General features: G+C 50.3%; 1 protein-coding gene across 1 annotated transcript; it reads right to left on the bottom strand.

Moving 5' to 3' along the window:
- Positions 1-1613: 1613 nt before the first annotated feature.
- On the bottom strand, positions 1614-4100 carry LOC125522413 (large ribosomal subunit protein eL34-like). The gene is made up of 4 exons (XM_048687476.2): positions 3927-4100; positions 3628-3707; positions 2036-2145; positions 1614-1956 (listed from the first exon to the last, which is right to left on the bottom strand). Exons 1-4 carry the CDS (start codon positions 4003-4005, stop codon positions 1866-1868), a joined length of 360 nt encoding a protein of 119 aa, XP_048543433.1. The 5' UTR covers positions 4006-4100; the 3' UTR covers positions 1614-1865.
- Between the last annotated feature and the right edge of the window lie 22583 nt (positions 4101-26683).

Here is a 26683-nt window from a genome sequence, read left to right on the forward strand (position 1 = left end):
TGACAGCCCACCGTTTCTCGGTCGAGTGCAGAAGTGGAGTACAGTGTTGTCACACATTGTATTGCTGAATCATGTTGGTTGTGGAAATTACTGCATGGAATACATCACCCTCCAACACGCGCCACATTGGTATATTGTGACAACACCAGTGCGACATATCTCCCGTATAATCCGATGCAACATCAGCGTGCCAAATATGTGGAAATCGATCTTCACTTTGTCCGTGATCGTGTTGCTCTTGGCGAGGCAAAGGTTCAACATGTACCATCGAGCTCCCAGTTTGTTGATGTTTTCACCAAGGGATTGCCTACCATGGTATTCATCAGTCTTCGTCGTAGCCTGAACATCCTTCTGAGCGGTGTTTAGGCTGAGGGGCGGGGGGGTGTTAAACATGTATATGTGTTGTATTTTACCTGGTCACTATATGTACATGCTCCTCTTTTATGGGATACCAACCGACATCATGCCTTGTGTGCCACTTGTATAGGGAGCTTGGGTAAGCTCCCTTACATATATACGTTCTAACTCTCTCCGATCAACATGACTCGATCATTATTCGGTATAGCTACATTTGCATCCCTGGAATCCATATGGTGAAAAGGGTGAGAACTCAACCCTTTAGACATGAAATACGCAATTTTTTTGAAGATTGTCTGATTTGGGAGATCAATAACGGTTCTACCAATTTGCATCGATTATTGACACGTGAGAAACCTACCCTTCCCATCAAGGAAGCCCCGTTGCTTTTCCGTCAAATTTAGGAATCTTACTACGCAATTTGTGACTTACTGTTGTATCAGCACTCTACATAATGTTGCATGGAATTCTGAACATATAGATATTCTGGATGAAGATAGTAACAACTTGTGATGGTTCCAAGTAGTACAAATAACTCAAAATTTGGCAGATATTTATTGGAGACGTCGTTGTTGAAGCACCTTTACCATAGTCTTTGAAGCAAGCGTGCGCAAGTTGGCTTGCTTGCGAATGGTTTGTGGAGCCGGGTGCGACGGAGGAGTGTGAGCGTTGGGGTACATCACTTGCCCAGTCCTTGTGTTCGCGATGGTAGTGGAGCCATGTACTCCCTTTGTAAAAAAAAATATAAGAGCGTTTACACCTTTATGGTCTAGTGTAACCAGTGTAAATAACAACAGAGGTGATGGTAATTTACCATAGCAAACCCCACTTTATTTGTTACTGTGTCTATCTTCATGGAGAGTGCAACTTTGTATGTTGTCGTGTGTTGTGAATGGTGGCTTTAGTCCTAGTTCTTCTAGCAGTTGCATTATAAGTAGGTTAACTCCAGTCCTACTATACTCATTTTTAACTAGATTTACAAATTCTTACCCGAGTTGCCATTGTTGTTTGTGGCAGTTATTATAAGGATGTGTTTGATTCCCTAGACGGTAGCACAAGCGGTTGGTTAATTTACGTCAGATTTTGCCTTGGCACTGTAATCTTGCTCCCCGTTCTTGTTCTTGCAAAGAACGAAGTAGGAAGAACCTGCTGCTAGCCGGTAGTTTGGGCAGCGGAGAAGATCAGGGCGGAGCGGGGCCTTTGGGACTTAAGCGTCCAAAATGCATGAAAGCAGAATAGGGCACAGCAAACTGGTGTGACAAATAAAGCCTGGCAGCGTTAACTGAGCTAAGCAGCTCAAGAGCATCTAAGCCGAATTGGAGCCCAAAAGCTCTTGCATCAAAGGCTAAGCATCCATAGAGAACCAGGCGCAAAATCTAGAGAAGCACATCAAACCTCACATACTAGAACCAGGATTCTGCAAATCCCAAGAGAGAAAATTCTTGATTGCTTAAAACAAATTCGGAGAAACACAAAACATCACCGCGACGCCTATCTCGCCCAGTTGTTTAGCTCTTGGTGGTCTTCTCCTTGGTCTTCTGGATCTTAAGCACCTTCTTCACAATCTTCTGCTCCTCCACCAAAAACGCCCTAATGATCCTGCACAGCACGAAAAAAATCAGCTTAGCTCACCAGTAAATATATCAAGTATCACTTGTTTTGATTGAATGATGGTTACCTCTCCCTGACTGCAGGACCAGACAGAACACCACCATAAGGACGGTTCACAGTCCTCCTGTTCCTCGACAATCTGGACCTCTTGTACTCAGTAGGCCTCAGGTGTGGGATCTGCAGTTTAGCATGTCAAACTTCCATGAGAATGAGAAAATGCCATGGTGGTTACTAAGGCAGTATAATGTACCAACAAGGCGAGGCATAAACTTATGATTCAGCGGGAACTTGCTATTCTATCTGCGGTATTTACCCACCACTATCTAGCAGCATATATAGCATATACCTACTGTAGGTAGAAGTGGTCCAGCAGCAGTTCACGATTACAAGCATACATGATTTCACTTGTAAATGGCTCAATGATACCTATTAGGGGTTGTTTGGAACGGGTGTAAAATAGCTAAGCACCGGTGGCCACACAAATTTTACAACCACTCCAAGCATAAGCGCCCAGCACATAAGAGTAGACAAATGGTACTAATGACTATCTCCACAAAGTATGAACATAATGCACATATGGTGGACACCCCTCAATAAGCAAATCACAAAGAATGTAGTCCTTCGAAAAGTAAAGGGACCCTTCCACATAAAAGTACAGAAATATGAAGTAAAAGTCAGAAGATTGCTAGTTAAAAGAGAAGATTTTTGGACTAACATCATAGTAATCAAAAAATATTATCATTTGAACTATGCAAGAATACACCATCTGAGTAGTACAACTTTGTGGTGAGTGCAAATGCAAAAAACAAAAGGAGCCACCAGACAGATATCACAATGAGGCTTCTACAACAAACCTAAGCAAATGATAATATGATATTGCAAGGACCTCATAGAGAAGATTAGGCCTAATTCACATAAAATTAGGACATATGCTTGTCATGTTTTACTGTAATCATACCCCTACTAATATGTCAGAAAATGCTCTCAGCAACAAAAATGAAGCTGAACTGACAGTATAAAGTTCATGCTAGATTCAAAATACAAATGCATAATAACCCACTAAGCATAAATTACAGAGTTATACACTGAAGCATTGGAAGAGAGAACAAACAGTCAAAAACCATGTTCATATCACGAGAAGAATTGGTTTCCAGACAAGAACACAATTAAGAGAGACGAATCAAAGGATACAGTATGGGAAGAAATAGCAATGCGATTTACCAACAAAAAACAGCACACAATTGACACAGCATGCAAAGTACAAGGACGTACCAAACTCATAATTCAAAATTAGCTAACATAGACAGTTTAATTTAATAAATCAGTCTATGAACGGTAAATTCACCCGCAGTATGGTCAGAGCTGACAAATTGAGCATACCCAAAGGTATAGAACATGATTCAGCAAGAATTAGCACTGCTTCAACAATAGTAATCCCCACTTCACACATCAACATCAAACGAAAAAATCTGAAGGAAAACATTGGCACATTCCATGGGGCAAGACTCAAATGTAGGGTTTTTTGTTTGGATTTTAACTGTATGTATTTATATCAGCAACCACTTCGCTGAAATGCAGGTTGTATCTGAGCGCATGGTGCATACAACGCATGAAATCTAATGAAATTACAGGTTAAAAAATGGAGAATGGAACACATACTCCTTGGATCTTCTTGCCGGTAACCGGGCATTTTGGCCCACTCGCCCGCTTCTTGGTGTACTGGTAGACAAGCTTCCCACCTAATAATCAGTAACACATCAAGAAAACTCTTGAGTTGAGATCCTGGAAGAAGACCCCAAATTTTTTTACCCAAGATGAACTGTCAAGGGAGCGGTAAGGACACATGTAAAATTCAAGCCTAAATCCAACACATACACGAGCAGCAGCAATACTATCCAGACAGTTTCAAGACTAAAACACAGGAGCGAGCAAAAGCAGGCGCCGCTGATCTCCCTAACCTGGGGTCTTGACGACGCGAGTCTGATTCGACTTGGTGGCGTAGCTGTGGCGCTTTCGGTATGTCAGCCTCTGCACCATCTCGCCGCCCTCTCCCGGAGTTCTCTCGCCGCTTGCTCTTTCGCTCCCGCTGTCTGTAACGAGGCGGCGCCGAAGGGAAGTGAGGGCTGGGGAGAAAGAAGAGCTTTTATAGGGCTGTAGGTGGTCCGGGTGACCTAGATCCAACGGTGGAGGACGCTTTGCCAAGTGAGCCGACGGCTCTGTGTTTGTTTTTCATGATTATTAATCCAAACCGCTTTTAGATGAAAAATACCCAATTGAACCATGTTCGGAAGCCAACGTTGTTAGCACCCCTTTATCCAAAGGGAAACGTTTAAGAATGGTGCACCGTACGAATCTTTCGTCGGACGCGCGTCACGCCGGCGTCGTGCATCCATGAGAAGCCACCCTGCGCGAGACGCATGTATTCTGGTGGACCCGCGCGGACCGCCCCTTTCTTATCTTATCCTTTTGCATTCCATCCCCTACCTTCAGCCATTTCCCTCGTCGTGCCGTGTTTCTTCTCTGCCTTTCATCTCCTCCACTGCTCATCCCCTTTCTTCTTCCCTGCAGCAAAATACGACCGGGAGGGGCACCAAAAAGATCGTCGTCGACGCGCCCTGACCGCTCCAAGCAACCTTGCGGCAACTGCGAAGTGAACGCCATGGTTGGCTTCGAGCGCTCTTCTCCATGGCCGTCGCAGCCGGACGCGCTAGTAGCCATGGCTGGCTTTCGTTTTCCTGTCGTGAGAGCTGCATCCCAGCTGATGGTGGCGATGCTGGAACCGTTCCAGCGATGAACGAAAACCGGCAAGGCGAATATACAAGAGGTGCTGGAACCCACTGACTGGAAAGCTGCAACCGGCCACACGATATGCTGGAAGTAGTGTTCCCTGGAGCTGGAACCATCATCCATTTTTGCTGGAATCAGCAGCCACCGGTGGTGAAGACGACGAGGTACAGTGCTACTACCAGGGAGTTTTTTTGCTGGAACCAGATCCTGGAGATGTTGGAACCATCTTCTTTTTTTGCTGCAACCAAGCAGCTGCCGGGGTAAAGACGATGAGGTATGGTGCTACTACCATACGATTTTTTGCTGGAACCGGGCGGAGAAAAAGTTGCATCCGCTATCGATTGGTGATGCAATGGGACGGTGTTGAGATGTGTTTTGTTGGAACCGGCAAAAAAATTGCTGGAACCCGTAAGAATTTTTGCTGGAAGGATACATAGAAATTTGCAGCAACCAGCGCAACTTTGGGTCATTTTGTTGGATTCGGTTTTTTTTGCTGCAACCAGCATGTGATTTTGCTACTACTGACAAACTAATGGAGTTTTGTGTTTTTGCTTTTTTTGTTGAGGACACGGTGGTGCGAACCGAACAACGGCGATGAGCGGAGGCGGTGGTGGTGGCTCAGGGATGTTGCAACCACGGTGGCACGGGCTGGAACCAGTCGGCAGGCGAGCTGCATTTTATCAATGAAACATGGGCATCTGTCGACGGCGAGCGGCAGCAGAGAGCACGGCGGCGGCTGTCGACGGCGACAAACGGGGGAGGGTAGCCGGGCGCTGTGTTGCACGACGCGGCGATGACGGGGCGGCCGCCATGGCCTGCGGTGTTTCTTCGGATCTGAAACGCGGACAGAGATGAGAAGGAAGGAGACGACCTGGATGAACGAGCATCCAACGGCTCAGGTGAAGGAAATATGCCCTAGAGGCAATTAGAAAGTTATTATTTATTTCTTTATATCATGGTAAATGTTTATTATTCATGCTATAATTGTATTAACTGGAAACATAATACTTGTGTGAATACATAGACAAACAGAGTGTCACTAGTATGCCTCTACTTGACTAGCTCGTTGATCAAAAATGGTTATGTTTCCTAGCCATAGACATGAGTTGTCATTTGATTAACGGGATCACATCATTAGGAGAATGATGTGATTGACTTGACCCATTCCGTTAGCTTAGCACTCGATCGTTTAGTATGTTGCTATAGCTTTCTTCATGACTTATACATGTTCCTGTGACTATGAGATTATGCAACTCCCATTTACAGGAGGAACACTTTGTGTGCTATCAAATGTCACAACGTAACTGGGTGATTATAAATGTGCTCTACAGGTGTCTTTGAAGGTATTTGTTGGGTTAGCATATTTCGAGATTAGGATTTGTCACTCCGATTGTCGGAGAGGTATCTCTAGGCCCACTCGGTAATGCACATCACTTAAGCCTTGCAAGCATTGCAACTAATGAGTTAGTTGCGGGATGATGTATTACGGAACGAGTAAAGAGACTTGCCGGTAACGAGATTGAACTAGGTATTTGAAAGTGCAACTATCCCTAGGTGGTTTTGGTAATTCCTAACAACATATAGCTCATTGAGCTAATGCTATTTCAAGATTAATATCTCAGGAAAGCTCAATGATTGGCATGGCATGGATGAGAAAAGTGGACCCCTCAAAATGCTAAGGACAAAGGATTGGCTCAAGCTCAAAGCTCAAGACTCTACATTTTCTATTTTAGTGATCTAAGATCACATTGAATCTATAGGAAAGGCCAATACTATCAAGGAGGGATAAGGTGTTGCTTAATGAGGCTCTTGCTCAAAATGCTTAGTAATATGCTCCAAAACCCTCAACTACTTTCTCACATCCACATATGACCTAAACCAAAAGTCAAACTCGGCCCCACCAATTCTTTCTATCCGTCGCCACCGAGTTTCAAATGTCATAGCCACTGCCACAAACCCTAGGCAAATCGGTCTCACCGATAGGGATCTCGGTCTCACCAAGATGGGATTGTAATCTCTCTGTTTCCCTTCGTAACATTTCGGTCTTACCGAGATGAGCAATCGGTCCCACCGAGATTGCAATGTAAACTCTCTGTTTCCCCTTCGTAACGTTTCGGTCTCACCGAAATGAGCGATCGGTCCCACCGAGTTTACCTGACCAACTCTCTGGTTAGCTTATTACCAAAATCGGTCTCACCGAGTTTGTGAAATCGGTCTCACCGAGATTACGTTATGCCCTAACCCTAATCATATCGGTCCTGCCGAGTTGCATGTCGTCACTAGCTTTGCTGAATCGGTCCGACCGAGTTTAACTATTCGGTCCCACCGAGATTGGCAAGTTGTGTAACGGTTAGATTTTGTGTGGAGGCTATATATACCCCTCCACCACCTCTTCATTCGCGGAGAGAGCCATCAGAACAAACCTACACTTCCAACTTACTTTTTTGAGAGAGAACCACCTACACTTGTGTTGAGGCCAAGATATTCCATTCTTACCATATGAATCTTGATCTCTAGCCTTCCCCAAGTTGCTTTCCACTCAAATCTTCTTTCCACCAAATCCATATCCTGTGAGAGAGAGTTGAGTGTTGGGGAGACTATCATTTGAAGCACAAGAGCAAGGAGTTCATCATCAACACACCATTGTTACTTCTTGGAGAGTGGTGTCTCCTAGATTGGCTAGGTGTCACTTGGGAGCCTCCGACAAGATTGTGGAGTTGAACCAAGGAGTTTGTAAGGGCAAGGAGATCGCCTACTTCGTGAAGATCTACCGCTAGTGAGGCAAGTCCTTCGTGGGCGACGGCCATGGTGGGATAGACAAGGTTGCTTCTTCGTGGACCCTTCATGGGTGGAGCCCTCCGTGGACTCGCGCAACCGTTACCCTTCATGGGTTGAAGTCTCCATCAACGTGGATGTACGATAGCACCACCTATCGGAACCACGACAAAAACATCTGTGTCTCCTATTGCGTTTGAATCCTCCAAACCCTTCCCTTTACATTCTTGCAAGTTGCATGCTTTACTTTCCGCTGCTCATATACTCTTTGCATGCTTGCTTGAATTGTGTTAAATTGCTTGACTTGTCCAAAGTTGCTAAAATCTGCCAAGAACTAAAACTGAGAAAAGGATAAGTTTTTATTTGGTCAAGTAGTCTAATCACCCCCCCCCCCTCTAGACATACTTTCGATCCTACAAGTGGTATCAGAGCTTTGGTCTCCATTTGCTTTGATTTTCATAGCTTTTGGAAGTCATAGCCTTGGTTTCACAACCTAGGAGAGTATGGCGTCTAGCGAGGGAAATTACCACCATAGAGGTCCTTACTTTGGTGGTACTAATTTTGCTAGTTGGAAGTATAAGATGAAAATGCATATTCTTGGACATAACCCCGCCGTATGGGCTATTGTGTGTATTGGCTTGCAAGGTGAATTCTTTGATGGGAGAGAACCAAACCGTGAAGCCACCACGGAAGAGTTGAAGATGCTGCAATACAATGCTCAATCTTGTGATATCCTCTTCAACGGATTGTGCCCCGAAGAATTCAACAAAATCAACCGTCTTGAGAATGCAAAGGAAATTTGGGACACTTTGATTGATATGCATGAAGGTACCAACTCCGTCAAGGAATCCAAGTTGGATGTGCTTCAAAGTCAGCTTGACAAGTTCAAAATGAAGGATGGTGAAGGTGTCGCTGAAATGTACTCTAGGCTTGCTCTTATCACAAATGAGATTGCCGGCTTAGAAAGTGAAGAGATGACCGACAAATTCATCATCAAGAATATCCTAAGAGATTTGGACGGAAAATATGATACCGTATGTACGTTGATTCAAATGATGCCCAATTACAAAGATCTCAAGCCAACGGAAGTCATTGGAAGAATTGTTGCTCATGAGATGTCACTCAAGGATAAGGAGGAGCTCCATAACAAGTCAAGTGGTGTTTACAAAGCCTCATGTGAAGCTCCCACGTCATCAAGTGAGAAACAAACCTTCAATGAAGAATTGAGCCTAATGGTGAAGTACTTCAACAAGTTCTACAATAGTAGAAGCAAAGAGAGAAGTTCCAAGTCAAGGTCTTACAATGACAAGAGATCTTCTAGTCGAGAGCAAAATTGCTACAATTGTGGAAGACCCGGACACTATTTCAATGAGTGTACGGCACCCTACAAAAGAATAGAAGATTCTCCAAAAAGAAAGAAGTAGAAGAGAAGAATCACCATCAAGAGAGAGAAGGAGTAGAGATGATCGTTATGAACGAAGAACATCCCAGAGAAGCAAAGATTCGGATAGGAAGGACAAGTCATCAAGGAACTACACAAAACGAATACATCAAGCTCATGTTGGTGAATGGGTATCCGACTCCGATTCCGACAATCACTCCGAGAGAAGCTATCACTCCGACTCCGAATATACTCAAGATGAAGGTGTTGCCGGTCTAGCACTTGTGTCAACCAACTCCTACAGCATATTTGATTCACCAAATGAAGGACTTGGAAGATGCTTCATGGCTAAAGGCCCAAAGGTATCACACCCCGAGTATGTTGATTTCAATAGTGATGAAGATGACTTGTTAGGTGATGATGATTTACTTGTTGATAACTCTAGTGATGAATACTATGATGAAACGTCAATTAATCATGCTAATCAAGATAAAAGAATGATAATGATGAGGAGAAGATTGAGTTTCTAACTAAAGAACTAAACACTCTTAAGTTAGCTCATGAAACTATCTTAGGAGATCATCGAGAACTTTTAAGGACTCGTGAGAATTTATGTTTTGAAAAGCTCAACCTTGAGCAAGAGCATGAGTTCTTAAAGGCAATCAATGCTGATCTTCGCAAGAAAAGTTCTTCTTACATTGCCAAGCGTTTACTCTTATCCACTTACATGCCTCAAGTCAAGTCTAGTAGCAAGAACAAGAAAGGTTCTTCCTCTAGTAGTAACAATAATCATGCTAAATCTAAGTTGTTTCTTCTAGTAGTTCTCTTGATTCCACTAATGATTCTCTTAGCCAAGTTACACTTGAGCAAGAAAATAGCTTATTAAAGGGAATTATAGAGAAAGGTGTTTACAAGAGCCTTGCCGGGAGTAAGCAATTCGAGGAAATTGTACGCAAGGAAGGAAGGCACCGGAAGAACCAAGGTGTTGGTTTTGAACGAAAGTTTAATGCCAATGGAGTTGAGTGGGAAGAAGATCAATACCCCAAGATGAAGTTTGTTCCTCAACAAGAGAAGTATGATCCTACTTCCTTCAAAGGGACACAAGCTCAAGATGATCTTCCACCACAAGACCACAAGCAAAAAGGCAAGGATAAGCTTCAAGAGGAAATTGATGCATTTGAAGAAGCACCCAAGGCCTTGGTCAAGTGGGTTACCAAGACTACATCAAGTTCTACTTCATCAAGTACGACTACAACTCCAAGGATTCCCATCAAGATGATGTGGATCCCGAATAAGAAGAACTAGAGAGTTCTTGAGGGTGACTCCGCCAACATACTTCACTCTTATCATTTTGGCAAGAACAACTGGAATCAACTTCCACATCTTGCACTAGTTCAAGGAGTCACAAACCCTCTTGTTGGTAAGACAAGGGACAAGGTAACCTAATGTTTTCATAGACATCATCTTGTGCGTGCATCACTCTATGTCTATGGATATCCTGTTTGTTCCTTGTGGGACTAACCCGTGTAGGTATTGAAAGTGCAACTCACTCCAAAGGATTGCTCCAAATGATCTACATCAACATTGAGCATCCACATCTTCAACACCTACATGAAGTCATCATCGACAAAACCCAAGGTTAGTTCATCCCTCTTAGGGGGGATCTCACATCTAGGGGGAGCTTTACTCTAAAATTGAGCTAAAGCAACTCTAATGGTGTGAACACAACAACGCATTATGTAAAAATGGTAACCCCATTTGTGCTTAAACGATGAGTATGACCTATGATCAAATGTTCTCATTTGACTCCTAAGTCAATATACTCATATATAGATGACCTAGTCATCGCCAATTGCCTGATAGATGCTAGAATTGGTTGTGCATGTTTTGCCACATATTTCATTTGTCATTTTATTGTGTGAGCATGTTGGTTGCATAATTTACTCATTCGAGGACATCCACTTGTTGTTCTGATTGTTTGGTTCCTTTTTCTTTTGCCAAGTGGATGGACAAGAATGCCTAAGAACCTTCTCTAGCTATCTATGCTTTTCTCGTCTCAAACTCTATTCATGCTACACCACAAAGTTTGATCAAGTCAGATTCGAACCACTCTGTGTGAGGAGCACTCGGAGTCCCCGATTCGTCATAGACTTAAAAATCCAAAACTTCTTTGTGCGTTTCGGTCTAACCGATTCATCCATTTTGGTCATACTGAGATCACTAAGTCGATCTAGGTTTTCAATCTCGGTGCAACCGATTTGAACTTTTCGGTCACACCGAGTTTCAGTAACTGCTTGCAGTTATGAATCTCGGTGCCATCGAGTTGTTCCACTCGGTCACACCGACACAGTCAGGCTATATATATCCGCGGCCCAAAATTTGGAAAAATTTCTGAACCTCTTCGCCCACGCTCAGCCTGCTCTGCCTTCCTGGGTCTCCGGATCATCCTCCTCATCGCCAGCTGCCTCCCACCGCTGGTCTCCGCCGCCTTCAACGGGAATCATCTCCGCCGTTGCCGCCGTAGCAAGTCCATCGCCGCACTAGGGTATGGACTTGATCCTTATGCTATTCCCCCTCCGATTTGTAGCACATTGTTTAGCCATGTATCTTGCCATGATTGAGATCACTCTATCCAGCGAAATCACTTCGTAGTTTAGTCGTGGATTGAAAATTTAGGGTTAGGTTTCCGCCGAAACCATCTCGGACCGACCGAGTTGTTGAAATCGGTTCTACCGATTTGGCTAAGGCCATTGCACATGTGATTCTCGGTCTGACCGAGAATTGCAAATCGGTGTGACCGAGTTCAATACTTTGTGAAACCCTAGCAGTCTCGGTGCCACCGAACTATGACTCGGTCTGACCGAGTTCACTAGTTTAGGTTCCAAAAGCTGCTTCGGTATCACCGAGTGTGCAAATCGGTAGATCCGAAATGCTTTTGTGAAAAACTAAAACTAAGTTTTTAACTCATTCTTTTGCAAAAACCTCTGTACTTTGTGATGCTTATCAAATCTACCTCATCTATAATCTATTCACAGGGTCTGCTGTCAGTGTTTGCATCATCTCAGATCAGAGTGACAGTCAGAACAAGTCTGAGGAGCAAGTGAACATGAGTGAGGGCATTAGTCCCTCTAGCAGCTTTGATGAAGGAAGCAGAAGTACACCCAGCAACTTGCCTAAGGCAGCCACCAGGACCAGAAAGAAGAAAACCTCAGATTTTGAGGATGAGGACTATGTGGCTGTTGAGGAAGAGGCCACCTCAAAGAGGAAAGTCCTGAAAAAGGAATATGGCACAGCTACTGCCACTAAGCCAGGAATGAAGCAAAAGGTTCCTGCCAAGAGAGTTCCCATGTCAAAAGCCAAAACATCCACTCAAGAGACTTTGGGATCTACACCCAAAGAACAAGTTGTGGCGGAAAAGAAAAGAAAGGAAAGGGTCAAGAAGACCACTGCCATTGTGCTTGGGAGATCTTCAATAATGAAAGATTCTAAAGAAGAGGAAGAGGATGCAACACCAGCACCCAAAGCTCAAAAGCTTATGGGAGATGCTATAAGGGCAGGGGCTGCTCCATCTAAGCCTAAGACTACTCCTAAGACTGCTGCTCCAGCTCTAAAGCCAAAACACAAGAGGAGCACCAGGAACATCCCTGCTGAGGAGAAGAACAAGGCCCCAGTGCCTCAAGCTGCTGAAGAAAAAGATGATTCTGTTGTTTTGAGAAAGTTGAAGCCCAAATTTCCAAATCACAATGATGCTCACCTAGTTGCAGAGAACATGAAAATCGGGAAGGATTCAGGTTTAAGTCTATGGAGAGAGTCTGATCCATATGCCACCAGGAGAAGGACTGCTATGGACTATAGGTTCCATACAAAGGAACAACAAGACTTCTATGAGACTATCTTACTTGACAAGAAGTGAAGGAAATATGCCCTAGAGGCAATAATAAAGTTATTATTTATTTCCTTATATCATGATAAATGTTTATTATTCATGCTAGAATTGTATTAACCGGAAACATAATACATGTGTGAATACATAGACAAACATAGTGTCACTAGTATGCCTCTACTTGACTAGCTCGTTGATCGAAGATGGTTATGTTTCCTAACCATAGACATGAGTTGTCATTTGATTAACGGGATCACATCATTAGGAGAATGATGTGATTGACTTGACCCATTTCGTTAGCTTAGCACTTGATCGTTTAGTTTGTTGCTGTTGCTTTCTTCATGACTTATACATGTTCCTATGACTATGAGATTATGCAACTCCCGTTTACCGGAGGAACACTTTGTGTGCTACTAAACGTCACAACATAACTGGGTGATTATAAAGGTGCTCTACAGGTGTCTCCGAAGGTACTTGTTGGGTTGGCGTATTTCGAGATTAGGATTTGTCACTCCGATTGTCGGAGAGGTATCTCTGGGCCCTCTGGGTAATGCACATCACATAAGCCTTGCAAGCATTGCAACTAATAAGTTAGTTGCGGGATGATGTATTACGGAACGAGTAAAGAGACTTGCCGGTAACGAGATTGAACTAGGTATTGAGATATCGACGATCAAATCTCGGGCAAGTAACATACCGATGACAAAGGGAACAACGTATGTTGTTATGCGGTCTGAGCGATAAAAGATCTTCGTAGAATATGTAGGAGCCAATATGAGCATCCAGGTTCCGCTATTGGTTATTGACCGGAGATGTGTCTCGGTCATGTCTACATTATTCTCGAACCCGTAGGGTCCGCACGCTTAACATTACGATGACAGTTTCATTATGAGTTTATATATTTTGATGTACCGAAGGTTGTTCGGAGTCCCGGATGTGATCACGGACATAACGAGGAGTCTCGAAATAGTCGAGACATAAATATTGATATATTGGACGACTGTATTCGGACACAGGAATGGTTCCGGGAGTTATTGGATATAAAACGGAGTACCGGGGGTTACCGGAACCCCCCCGGGGGTTAATGGGCCTCATGGGCCCAAAGTGGAGCAGAGGAGGGGCGGCCAGGGCAGGCTGCACGCTCCCTCCCCCTCTAGTCCGAATTGGACAAGGAGGGAGGGGCGGCGCCCCCTTTCCTTTCTCTCCTCTCTCCCTTCCTTCCCCCTCTCCTAGTTGGACAAGGAAATGAGGGAGTGCTACTCCCAGTAGGAGTAGGACTCCTCCCTGGCGCGCCTCCTCCTGGCCGGCCGCCCCTCCCCCTTGCTCCTTTATATACGGGGGCAAAGGGCACCTCTAGACACAACAATTAATCCTTGAGATCTATTAGCCGTGTGCGGTGCCCTCCTCCACCATAATCCTCGATAATATTGTAGCGGTGCTTAGGCGAAGCCCTGCAACGGTAGAACATCAAGATCGTCACCACGCCGTCGTGCTGACGGAACTCTTCCCCGACATTCTGCTGGATCGGAGTCCGGGGATCGTCATCGAGCTGAACGTGTGCTAAAACTCGGAGGTGCCGTAGTTTTGGTGCTTGATCGGTCGGGCCGTGAAGACGTACGACTACATCAACCGCGTTGTGCTAACTCTTCCGCTTCTGGTCTACGAGGGTACGTAGACAACACTCTCCCCTCTCGTTGCTATGCATCACCATGATCTTGCGTGTGCGTAGGATTTTTTTTGAAATACTACGTTCCCCAACAGTGGCATCCGAGCCTAGATTTTATGCGTTGATGTTGTGCACGAGTAGAACACAAGTGAGTTGTGGGTGATATAAGTCATACTGCTTACCAGCATGTCATACTTTGGTTCGCCGATATTGTTGGATGAAGCGGCTTGGACCGACATTACGCGTACGCTTACGCGAGACTGGTTCTACCGATGTGCTTTGCACACAGGTGGCTGGCGGGTGTCAGTTTCTCCAACTTTAGTTGAACCAAGTGTGGCTACGCCCGGTCCTTGCGAAGGTTAAAACAGCACCAACTTGACAAACTATCATTGTGGTTTTGACGCGTAGGTAAGAACGGTTCTTGCTAAGCCCGTAGCAGCCACGTAAAACTTGCAACAACAAAGTAGAGGACATCTAACTTGTTTTTGCAGGGCATGTTGTGATGTGATATGGTCAAGACATGATGCTAAATTTTATTGTATGAGATGATCATGTTTTGTAACCGAGTTATCGGCAACTGGCAGGAGCCATATGGTTATCTCTTTATTGTATGCAATGCAATTGTGTTGTAATGCTTTACTTTATCACTAAGCGGTAGCGATAGTCGTGGAAGCATAAGATTGGCGAGACGACAATGATGCTACGATGGTGATCAAGGTCTCGCGCCGGTGACGATGGTGATCATGATGGTGCTTCGAAGATGGAGATCACAAGCACACGATGATGATGGCCATATCATATCACTTATATTGGTTGCATGTGATGTTTATCTTTTATGCATCTTATCTTGCTTTGATTGACGGTAGCATTATAAGATGATCCCTCACTAAATTATCAAAGTATAAGTGTTCTCTCTGAGTATGCACCGTTGCAAAAGTTCTTCGTGCTGAGACACCACGTGATGATCGGGTGTGATAGGCTCTACGTTCAAATACAACGGGTGCAAAACAGTTGCACACACGGAATACTCAGGTTTAACTTGACGAGCCTAGCATATAACAGATATGGCCTCGGAACACGGAGACCGAAAGGTCGAGCGTGAATCATATAGTAGATATGATCAACATATTGATGTTCACCATTGATACTACTCCATCTCACCTGATGATCGGACATGGTTTAGTTGATTTGGATCACGTGGACACTTAGAGGATTAGAGGGATACCTTTCTAAGTGGGAGTTCTTAAGTAATATGATTAATTGAACTTAAATTTATCATGAACTTAGTACCTGATAGTATCTTTCTTGTCTATGTTTGATTGTAGATAGATGGCTCGTGTTGTTGTTCCGTTGAATTTTAATGCGTTCCTTGAGAAAGCAAAGTTGAAAGATGATGGTAGCAATTACACGGACTGGGTCCATAACGTGAGGATTATCCTCATTGCTGCATAGAAGAATTACGTCCTGGAAGCACCGCTAAGTGCCAAGCCTGCTGCAGGAGCAACACCAGATTTTATGAATGTCTGGCAGAGCAAAGCTGATGACTACTCGATAGTTCAGTGTGCCATGCTTTACGGCTTAGAACCGGGTCTTCAACGATGTTTTGAACGTCATGGAGCATATGAGATGTTCCAGGAGTTGAAGTTAATATTTCAAGCAAATGCCCGGATTGAGAGATATGAAGTCTCCAATAAGTTCTATAGCTGCAAGATGGAGGAGAATAGTTCTGTCAGTGAACATATACTCAAAATGTCTGGGTATCATAATCACTTGACTCAACTGGGGGTTAATCTTCCTGTTGATAGTGTCATTGACAGAGTTCTTCAATCACTGCCACCAAGCTACAAAAGCTTCGTGATAAACTATAATATGCAAGGGATGAATAAGACTATTCCTGAGCTCTTCGCAATGCTAAAAGCCGCGGAGGTAGAAATCAAGAAGGAGCATCAAGTGTTGATGGTCAATAAGACCACCAGTTTCAAGAAAAAGGGCAAAGGGAATGTCGGGTGGTAGGTGCGACATATGCCAATGGGTGGCTTATCATTGTGGGAGCCAGTAAAACATCGCCGGTGCCTGGAAACGGGATGAGGCAAAGACATGCACGCTGGCGAATCTTACCCAGCTTCGGGGCTCTCCGTGGAGATAACACCCCTACTGCTGCTCTGCGGGTTCTTCGCATGATCACTAGATGAACAAGTAGCTACACGATGCTCCTTGAGCTGTTTGGCGAGAGAAGGAAGAAGGGCTCTGCTTGCTCTCTTCTCCTCCCTACGTGGCGCCTAAAACTAGCAGGGATCCATCCCCTTGCATGGGTGTCCCGGGGGGTTTATATAGGCCTACCCCCCGGGGGTACAATGGTAATCCGGCTGGGCATGGGGCCCAGCCGTCTGTGTCTTCGCTCTCCGGCTTCTGCGCCGGCTGCTGGGGCCCGCCGGCTGGTGGATCCCGCCGGCTGCCGGCTCCTTGGTCGACAGGCAGGCCCCACTGTCCAGGGCCTTGTCGGTGGCTGGTTACTGTTGCTCAATCTTGGTGACGAGGGCTTCACCGAGGTAAGCGTGGCTACAATGCTGCCGTCCGGCGGGTGACCACTGTAGCCTCACCGCGTCTTGTCTCCTTAATGGGGCGTCCCCTTCGAGGGGGTGGCAAGCCGGCTGGAGAGAGTCGGCTCCGTCTTGGGCTGACTGGGGGAGGCCAGGCCGCCTTCGGGTGTCTCTCTGCCCGAAGGGGCCCACCGCCCGTGGGCCGTACTGGTAGCTCGTTGTGGATGACATCAGGGTCATCGTGGCAACAGTGCTGCGCCGGACGGGTCATGGCCACCCGTACGGCGCACTGTGCCAGGCGCGCTCCGGGATTCGGGGGTGGCAGGCTTCACTGTAGCCACGCCTCGTCACATCGCCGTTATGTGGATGCAGACTTCGAGGGTACGGTCTTGACCGCTTTACGGGAGCCGCCTCCTTGGAGTCGGCCTTCTCGCAGCCGGCTCCTCGGAGCCGGCCCTCCCGCGGCTTTCTTCATGACAGCTGAAGTCGGGCCGCCTTCCAATAGCCGGTCTGGGAGACAGCCGGCCAGGGGAAGGCGGCCCCATGTCTTGGATTCTTGAGAGCCGGATCGGCTCGTAATTTTTTCAGAAAGGCTAGGGGGAGCCGGCTGGGCTACCCGTGGTCACTTACTCCGACAGTAGTCCCTGAAGTTGAGCGAGCTTCGAGGCCGTCTTCGAAAAAGCTCCGTTTCTCATATGCGGGAACGCGGGCCACGTGGCGAGGAAATCCTGCCAACGCACGCGCGCGACGGGACGCCGCCGCAGGCCCGGGCCCGCCACTCGCAGGCCTCGGTCCGAGCATGGATCTTCCGTGGCCCGCATGGACCGCTCGCCTTCCCGTGGCGGTTTTATTCTGCCATCAAGGCTCAATAATCGCGGGACGTGGGGGAGTGGGCGTAGTTGATCCCCACGTTCCCCCACGCCGCGCCTCCTCGGCTCCGCCATGCGGTCTATAAGTAGTAGGAGGAGGGGGAGCAGCAGAGGCTCGCGCGCTCTCCCTCACTCCGCCCCTTCTCGACCTCCTTCTTCTTCTCTTCCCCGCAGCAACTCTTTGCTGCGCTGTTCCGCCGCCGCATCGTCTTGCTTCTCGCCGCGTTGCCCCATGGCGCTGTCAAGCTCATGGGATGGCTCCAACGTCCATGAGGACCACGTCGAGTTCCTCCGCCAGACGCGATGCCTGCCCAGCGAGGACTTCGTTCGGGTTCGTCTAGCGCCGGAGAAGGAGATTTCGCCGGCACCGGAGGAGGGCGAGCGGGTGATCTTCCGCTCACACTGCCTGCGCGGCTTCGGCCTTCCGGCGAGCGGGTTCCTCTGAGCCTTCCTCGAATTCTACAACCTCCAGCCGCATCACCTCATGCCCAACACGGTGATGCTGCTGTCGGCCTTCGTCACGCTGTGCGAAGGCTTCCTTGGGGTCCTCCCCATGCTCGAGCTCTGGGCGGAATTCTTCCGAAGCAAGCTCGGCACCGTCGTCGCGGGCGTGCCCGCCCCCTGCGGAGCCTTTATTGCCATGAGGCGGGCGAGCGAGAACAACCCGTTCCCGCCCATCCCGCTGATCCAGTTGGTGAAGCTCTGGCAGAAGTCATACTTTTACGTGAAGAATGTCGAACAGCAAGGCGACTATGTCAACCTGCCGGCTTATGAAGCCGACCCGCCGGCTGGGAGGTGACCTTCATGGAGCTACCGGGCCAGGTCATTGTCTCAGGCCGAGAACGCAGCCGTCTCCCGGCTTCTGGTGATGATCCAGTCGGAGGGCCTGACCAGAGCCGACTTGGTGGCCGCCTTCGTGGAGCGCCGGGTTCTTCCCCTCCAAAGCCGGCCTCGCATGGTTTGTCAGATGAGCGGCCGCTTCGACCCAAGCCGGCTGAGCACCAGGGAGATGCCTCATGCGGAGGTCTCCTACATGGTGAACTATATCTCCAACTGCAAGCTCGCCGAGGATTGGCGGTACGGCAAGGGGCCGTACTCTCGCGCCAACCCTCCGCCCGTCGTAAGTTCTTTCTTCTTTTCTTCCTTTGGTAGCCGGCCTCATGATAGCCGGCCTCTGATCAGTCGGTTTGCCCCTAGCAGAACCCTCTCCTTCTGCCAACGACCGGGGCCGCAGGGATAGAGTGCCATCTCGTCCCTGACCGCACGGTGGACGACGCCAACGACCCGGACTTGGGAGCGGCCGCCATGGAAGACGCCATCGTGGGGGAAAGCGATGAGGCCGGAGGCGCGGGGCTCACGGCCGGCTTCGAGGACTGGCCGGATGATGCCGAGGTCGAAGTCGCCCCGCGCCGCCAGCCGGCGCCTGATCATCAAGGCGCGAGCTCGTCCGCCGCGCCGGCTGCTGGCGGCGGCGCCCAGAAGCGCCGGGCCGTGTCGATCCTCTTCGGCAGCCGGCCGAAGAAGTCCAAGGCTTCCACGGCGGTGACCAAGCGAGATGAGGCGGCCGCGAAGGCGGCCCACTTCTGCAAGGCGGTGAAGCAGCCGCAGGCGATCTCAGCGTAAGTCGTCGAATGCTTGGATACATATTTATTGTTGTTCTTTTCGATTGAAAACTCTTCTAAACCTTTCTTTGCTCGCCGGACAGGGCGCCGCTTTCCCTTGAGCGGGGTCCGGGCGGCTCCGTAGTCGGGCCGACTGGAGGGTCTTCAGGCTCCCGCCGCGTGGATCCCCGCGCCGACCTCAGGGAGGCCACGGAGCGGAACGCACGAGAGGTGCGGGAGGAGCGGGAGGCGGCGGAGCAAAGGGCCGCCTAGGCGACGAAGGAGCAGGCCGATGCAGCAGCCAAGGCCTGGGCGGAGGCGGCAGCTGCGGAGACGGAGGCGGAGGCTTCGCACAACCAGCCTCTGCTGCTAGTCATTCCCCTCCGCGCCGTGGTCCCCAACATTCCTGTGCCTCCGCTGGAGGAGGTCGACCAAGAACCGCCGGTGATAGAGCGGAGGGAGGACTCCGTGATCTTTGTGGAGGGAGCGCCGCCGGCAGCGCCAACCGGAGCCGGCCAAGGCGGCCAGTCGGCTGCGGCTCCAGAGCAGCCGGCCGGGGGTGAGCCGGAAGCAGGAGCCGGCCTCGAGGTGCAGCCGGCAATGCGCCGGCACGCAGGGGGAGGCACCGCTGCGCCGGAGCCACACCGAGCTGTGGGTGCCAGCCAGACGACGGAGGCCTTGGAGGCGGCCAGCACCGGCACGTCCGAGTGGACTCCCAGCGGCGGGACGGGCGAGCTGAATGTGGCGGCCCAAGAGGTTCGGAACCGGCTTCAGGCCCAAGCCGCCTCGCTGCAGCAGTACACCCAGGAGTTCCTTGCGACACGGGCCGTCATCCGGGTGAGTCTTCTATCTTTGGTTGTTTTGTTCTCTTGATTTCTTCCGTGGGGGCGCGTCAGCGCACCCACTGGGTGTAGTCCCCGAGATTCGGGCCGACTGCTGAGCAGTCGGGTCGGATCTTCCTTGACGACTACCTTATTCTCGCCTCCTGTCTAATCTTCCAGGAGTATCATAACCTCCGCGCTGCCGCCTTCAACTCCCAGGCTCAGGAGCTGGGTTGGAGAACCGAAGACCTGATCAGCAGCCGGAGTACGTACTTGGTTTCGTTCATCTCCTGTGGGGGCGCGTCAGCGCACCCACTGGGTGTAGTCCCCGAGATTCGGGCCGACTGCTGAGCAGTCGGGTCGAATCTTTCCTGACGACTTCACCTTACTGGTTTTTCTTTTGTCTTTTGTGCTCGCAGAAGCCAATGCCGACTTAAGGGGGCAGCTCAGCGAGGCGCAGGCCGCCCTTCGTGCCAAGGAAACCGAGTATGACGCCTTGGTCCTGGAGCGTGACCGCCTGGCCAAGAAGCTGGCTGACCAGGAGGAGAGCCACAAGGCGGCTCTGAAGAAGGCGCGGGATAACGAAGCCGCCCTGAAGGCCGAGTTCGAGACTGAAGCGGCGGGCTGGGCTGAGACCAGGCAAGCGCTGAATGAAGGCTTTAGCCATATTGAGGATTTGATCGACGGTAAGCCGCTTTCCTCGCTCCTTGTCTGCCCCTTCCCGCCTGACTTGTGTTTTGACTTGAGATGCTTTTTATTCTCTGTGCAGACTACTTTCCTGGCTACTCCGTCTTCGCCGCCCAAACCATCGAGGCCCATCGCGAAGCGCGCCGGCAGGCGGTGGCTGAAGTCGCGCCGGACGCGAGTCGGTCGCTCGAAGAGCAACTCTTGGTGGTCCAAGCGCGGCTACAGCCGGCTCATCGTATGCTCCGCCGCCTCCAGCGCGCCGGAGCGCAGGTGTTGGCCGCCCTCTGGCCAAGCGAGACGATTCCCCGCACCCCGAGTCGGACTGCCGACTGGCTAGAGGTTGCGGTTGGCCGCTTCGAGGCCTGGAAGGCGTCGGCGGCCCGGCTTGGAGCTGGGTGGGCGCTAGAGTTCGTCCGAGCTTGGTATCCGGGGCTGAACCTGGACCAGCTGCGCACCTGGCGGCTGTAGGCCGACAAAGAGCTAGCGGAGGTGCGGCCGGCTATCGCTCAGCGCGCATCGACAATCGCCGAGTGTACTGACATCAGCGTCTTCGCTCCTGAGATCAATGGCGATGGCGTTGCCCAGCCGGAGGAGTGGTTCGGGCTGGACCCGGCGGCGGGTGAAGACTCGGTAGAAGAGATCGCCTCCAGCGATGAAGGCGAAGATGACGAAGGAGAGGAAAGCGAAGACGTCGAGCCGGCCGGTGGAACAGCCAGCCAACCTCAGCCTGACCGTGCCTCCAGCAACGAGGCACGCGCAAGCGTGCCTTCTGCGGGAGGCGGTGATCATGCCGAGGTTCGCTAGCCGGCCACTCCTCCAGCCGGCACTGTCGTCTCCACCGACCTGCCCGGCTCGTCAGTCGCTCCGCCGGCTTAATCCGCCGTCCTTGTTTTTCCTGCTTGTTGCCTTCTGAACAATTTTATTAAGCTTCCGCAGTTCCACCCACTAGGGGTGTATCCAAACTATGTTGAATGCTGGCCTTTTGAAGGTCTTTTATGTAAATATTAACTTGTGCATGTTTGGTTTCCATTCATGTATGCTTTTTATCCTTAGGCTGTTTCCTTTGCCGCCTTCCCCTTTTGGGGAGGCAAGTACTCGAGCTTTCTTGGATTGAAGTGAAGTGAATGGAAGCCGGCCGGCCGGCTACTCTGGTAGCCGGTCGGCGGTGGGAAAAAACTGGCTTTTGTTATATTAGTCCGTTAGTCCCTAGCCGCTTTTCGTGTGGGCACCCGTTCCTGCCCTTAACTCTTGCCAGCCGGACAGCCGGTTCTTCGAACTGCGACTTTTGGCAAGAGAAGGCTTGGGAGCCGGCACACTACTTGTCTGACTGCGGGTAGGACTTCTAATATAACTCCAGGCTGCCAGTCCCCGGGCCGACTAGTCGAACCCGGTGCCGGACGGAAAAAAGTGAATGCAATGACAAGGCCATAAGCATGATACTTTTCATTTATAGACAAAAGATGGCAGTCACCGAGCTCTCCTCGGGGGCCCTATTGTCTCGTACTTAGTACAAAAGTTAGCGTGATACATACTGCACTTCAGTTGTTAAACCTTCGGAGGAGGTTGGCGTTCCATGGTCGTTCCGACTCCTTGCCGGAGTCGTCTCTCTTTCGTGCCTTCGGCTTCTGCGCGTCGATCAGGTAGTAGGAGTTGTTGCTTAAGGCTCTGCTGATGACGAAGGGGCCCTCCCAAGGGGCCGAGAGCTTGTGTTGGCTGGCTGTGCGCTGGATTAGCCGGAGCACAAGATCGCCCTCTTGGAAGGATCTTGGCTTGACCTTCCGGCTGTGGTAGCGGCGCAGGCCCTGCTGATAGATGGCGGACCGGCTGAGGGCTAACAGCCGGCTTTCTTCCAGCAGGTCGACGCCGTCTTCTCGTGCTTCCTTGGCCTCCGCTTCCGTGTACATGGTTACTCGAGGCGAGTCAAACTCGATGTCAGTTGGGATGACCGCCTCAGCACCATACACGAGGAAGAAAGGGGTGAAGCCGGTTGACTTGTTTGGTGTAGTGCGCAGACTCCAGAGGACAGCCGGCAGCTCATCGAGCCAACAGCCGGCTGAACGCTCCAGTGGTACGATCAGTCGGGGCTTGATGCCGGAAAGGATGAGGCCGTTGGCTCGCTCGACCTGGCCGTTTGACTGCGGGTGGGCGATGGATGCTAGATCCAACCGGATGCCTTGCGTCATGCAGAAACGTGCCAAGGCTCCCTTGGCGAAATTTGTGCCATTGTCGGTGATGATGCTGTGTGGCACGCCGTACCGATTTGTTATATCTGCGATAAATGTGACGGCAGTCGGCCCATTCAGCTTCTTGATCGGCTTTGCTTCAATCCATTTGGTGAATTTGTCCACGGCGACAAGCAAATGTGTCATGCCGCGCGCGCGCCGTCTTGAATGGGCCCACCATGTCCAGTCCCCAAACGGCGAAGGGCCAAGTGAGGGGAATGGTCTTGAGTGCTGAAGCCGGCATGTGTTGCTTGGAGCTGAAGAGTTGGCACCCTTTGCAATGTTTAACTAACTCCTTGGCGTCATTCAAAGCAGTCGGCCAAAAGAAACCATGGCGGAAGGCTTTGGCGACAAGTGATCTTGAGGCCGCATGGTGGCCGCATTCTCCTTGGTGGATGTCTCTGAGGATTGCGATGCCCTTCCATTGCTCGACGCATCACTGGAGGACTCCAGCGACACTGCGCTTGACGAGCTCTCTGTTGACGATTGTGTATGCTCCGGCTCGGTGTTGGACTTGTCTTGCCTCTACTTCATCAGCCGGCAGATCTTGGTTTATTAGGAAGTTGAGGATGGATTGAGCCCATGACGGAGCTGCGACTTCTTCTATTGCCAAAACGGCTACTGCGACCAGGGCGGGCGGGCTGGGCGGTGAAATGCTGGAGTCGGTCGCCGCTTGTTGTGTTGGTGTAGTCTCCGGGCCGACTACCGCAGTCCCCGAGCCGGGTGAGGCAGTCCCCGGGTCGGGCGTAACTATGGAAGTCCCCGAGCCGCCTGCTGATACCCCCTGGCCGACTATCGAAGTCCCCGGGCCACCTGCTTGGTTCTTCGAGACGGACCCGGCCGCGTCGGGGTCACGCGGCACGAAGATGGAATCGGACTCTGGAGACGGCTTGATAGATGGCTTGAGGAGGCGTTGTAGAGAGACGCCGGTTGGTATTGCTTGCCGGGTGGAGCCTATTTGAGCCAGAGCATCAGCTGGCTCGTTGTCGGCTCGTGGTACGTGGAGGAACTTGCATCCTTCAAAATACCCACTGATCTGCTGAACGAGGAAGCAGTAGCTTGCCATATTTGCGTCCTTGGCGTCCTAGTCACCGGATGACTGCTGGACCACTAAGTCCGAGTCGCCATAACATAGGATCCGGCGAATGCCGAGCTCTTTGGCAAGCCGGAGCCCGTGTATGAGCGCCTCGTACTCGGCTACATTGTTGGAGGCGGCAAAGTGGATTTGCAGCGTGTATCTGAGCTTGTCGCCTTTGGGAGAGGTGAGGACGATGCCGGCTCCCAAGCCGGTGCGCATCTTGGACCCATCGAAGTGCATGCGCCAATGAGTGGAGTCGGGAGTCGGCGGCAGGTACTGGGTCTCGGCCCAGTCGACGAGGAAGTCGGCCAATGCTTGAGATTTGATGGCGGTGCGAGGCTGGTAGAAGATCGCGTAAGGGGCCAGCTCGATGGCCCATTTTGCCACCCAGCCGGATGCATCCCGGCTGCCTATGATCTCGGCCAGCGGGGTGGTGCATACAACCATGATGGGATGCTCTTGGAAGTAGGGCTTCAGCTTCTTGGCGGCGAAGTACACGCCGTAGCACATCTTCTGGTAGTGCGGGTAGTTCTGCTTTGAGGTAGACAGCACCTCACTCAAATAGTACACCGGCCTCTGGACCGGCTGGGTTCGGCCTTCTTCTGGGCGTTGGACTACGATGACGGTGCTGACCACCCGGGTGGTTGCGGCAATGTAGAGGAGCATGGGCTCTTTCTCAGTCGGCGCCGCCAGGACAGGCGGCGTGGCCAGCATCTTCTTCAGCTCGTGAAAAGCTTGATCGGCTTGGTCATTCCACTCGAAGTGAGTGGTCTTCTTCATGAGGCGGTAGAGGGGGAGAGCTTTCTCTCCGAGCCGGCTGATGAAGCGGTTTAGGGAGGCCAAGCACCCGGTGAACTTCTGGATGTCTCGAAGCTTGGTGGGAATCGCCATTCTCTCAATGGCCTTGATCTTTACTAGGTTGCATTCGATGCCGCGTTCGGAGACCAGGAAGCCTAGGAGCCGGCCGGCTGGTACTCCGAACACGCATTTCTCGGGGTTAAGCTTGATTTGGAACCGGCGTAGGTTCTCAAATGTTTCCTTGAGGTCTTCCAGCAAGGTGCCGCGCTTCTCTGTCTTCACCACAATGTCGTCTACGTAAACGTGGGCATTTCTGCCAAGTTGCTTGAGGAGGCACTTCTGCATGCAACGCTGAAAAGTGGCACCGGCATTTCTCAAGCCGAATGTCATAGTCAGGTAGCAGAAGGCTCCGAATGGCGTGATGAAGGCGGTCTGCCGGATCTAACTTTATCTGGTAATACCCTGAGTAAGCATCCAAGAAACTCAACAGCTCGCATCCGGCCGTGGAGTCTATCACTTGGTCAATCCTTGGCAGGGCAAAGGGATCTTTGGGGCAGGCCTTGTTGAGGCTCGTGTAGTCTATACACATGTGCCACTTGTTGTTCTTCTTTAGCACGAGGACCGGGTTGGCGAGCCATTCTGGAAAGAAAACTTCCATAATGAAGCCGGCTGCCAGAAGCCGGGCTATCTCCTCTCCCACAATCCTGCGTTTCTCCTCTGATAGTCGGCGGAGGGGTTGTTTGACTGGCTTTGCGTCTTCTCGGACGTGTAGTTTGTGCTCGGAGAATTCGTTCGGAACGCCCGGCATGTCCTTGGGGGACCATGCAAAGATGTCCCGATTCTCATGGAGGAAATCGGCGAGCTCGCCTTCCTATTTGCTGTTTAGGTTTGCCCCGATGACGGTAAACCTCTCTGGGTGCTCAGGGTCAAGAGGTATCTTCTTCGTCTCCTTGGCCGGCTGGAAAGATCCTTGAGCATCATGCTCCTTGGGATCGGGGGACAAGGCCGACTGCTTGCCGGCTATGGCCACGACTTGGTCCAACATCTTCTTTTCTTCGGCAATCACAAGGGACTCGGCTGCTGGCTGCTGCGCACTCAGAGGACTTCTTGTAATCGCCGGCTACGGTGATGACGCCTTTGGTGCTTGGTATCTTCATCTTGAGGTATGCATAGTGGGGAACTGCCATGAATTTGGCCAAGGCAGGTCGGCCAAGCAATGCATGGTAAGGGCTCTCCAGGTCCACCACTTCAAACTAGATCGCTTCCTGGCGGAAATGCTCCTTGTCCCCCAAAAGCACATCAATCTTGATCTTGCCAATGGGGGCGCAGGACAGGCCGGGTATGATGCCGTGGAACACAGTCCGAGTAGGCATGAGTTGCTTCGTCTTGACATTCAGCTTCTCCATGGTATCACGGTACAGGATGTTGATGCTGCTCCCGCCGTCTATCAGCACGCGGGAGAATCGGGCAGCGCGTCTGTCCGTTGCAAGGGTGGCATCCAAAACCAACGCATAAGAGCCGGGAGACGGCATCACCTCTGGGTGGTCGGTCCAGCTCCAGCTGATAGGTTTTTCTGACCAGTGCATGTGCTCGGCGGGGTTGGCAGC

This window comes from Triticum urartu, chromosome 7A (genome assembly GCF_056163025.1).
Source record: "Triticum urartu cultivar PI428250 chromosome 7A, HENAU_Tu73, whole genome shotgun sequence".
NCBI classification, from domain to species: domain Eukaryota; kingdom Viridiplantae; phylum Streptophyta; class Magnoliopsida; order Poales; family Poaceae; genus Triticum; species Triticum urartu.

What these genes read in the sequence shown, in the direction of transcription:
- LOC125522413 (XM_048687476.2), bottom strand. Translation starts at nt 4,005, where the DNA reads ATGGTGCAGAGGCTGACATACCGAAAGCGCCACAGCTACGCCACCAAG. An exon ending in CCGGCAAGAAGATCCAAGGA is followed by an intron (nt 2,146 to 3,627) that starts GTATGTGTTCCA and finishes GCTAAACTGCAG; the next exon opens with ATCCCACACCTGAGGCCTAC. An exon ending in GGTCCTGCAGTCAGGGAGAG is followed by an intron (nt 1,957 to 2,035) that starts GTAACCATCATT and finishes CGTGCTGTGCAG; the next exon opens with GATCATTAGGGCGTTTTTGG.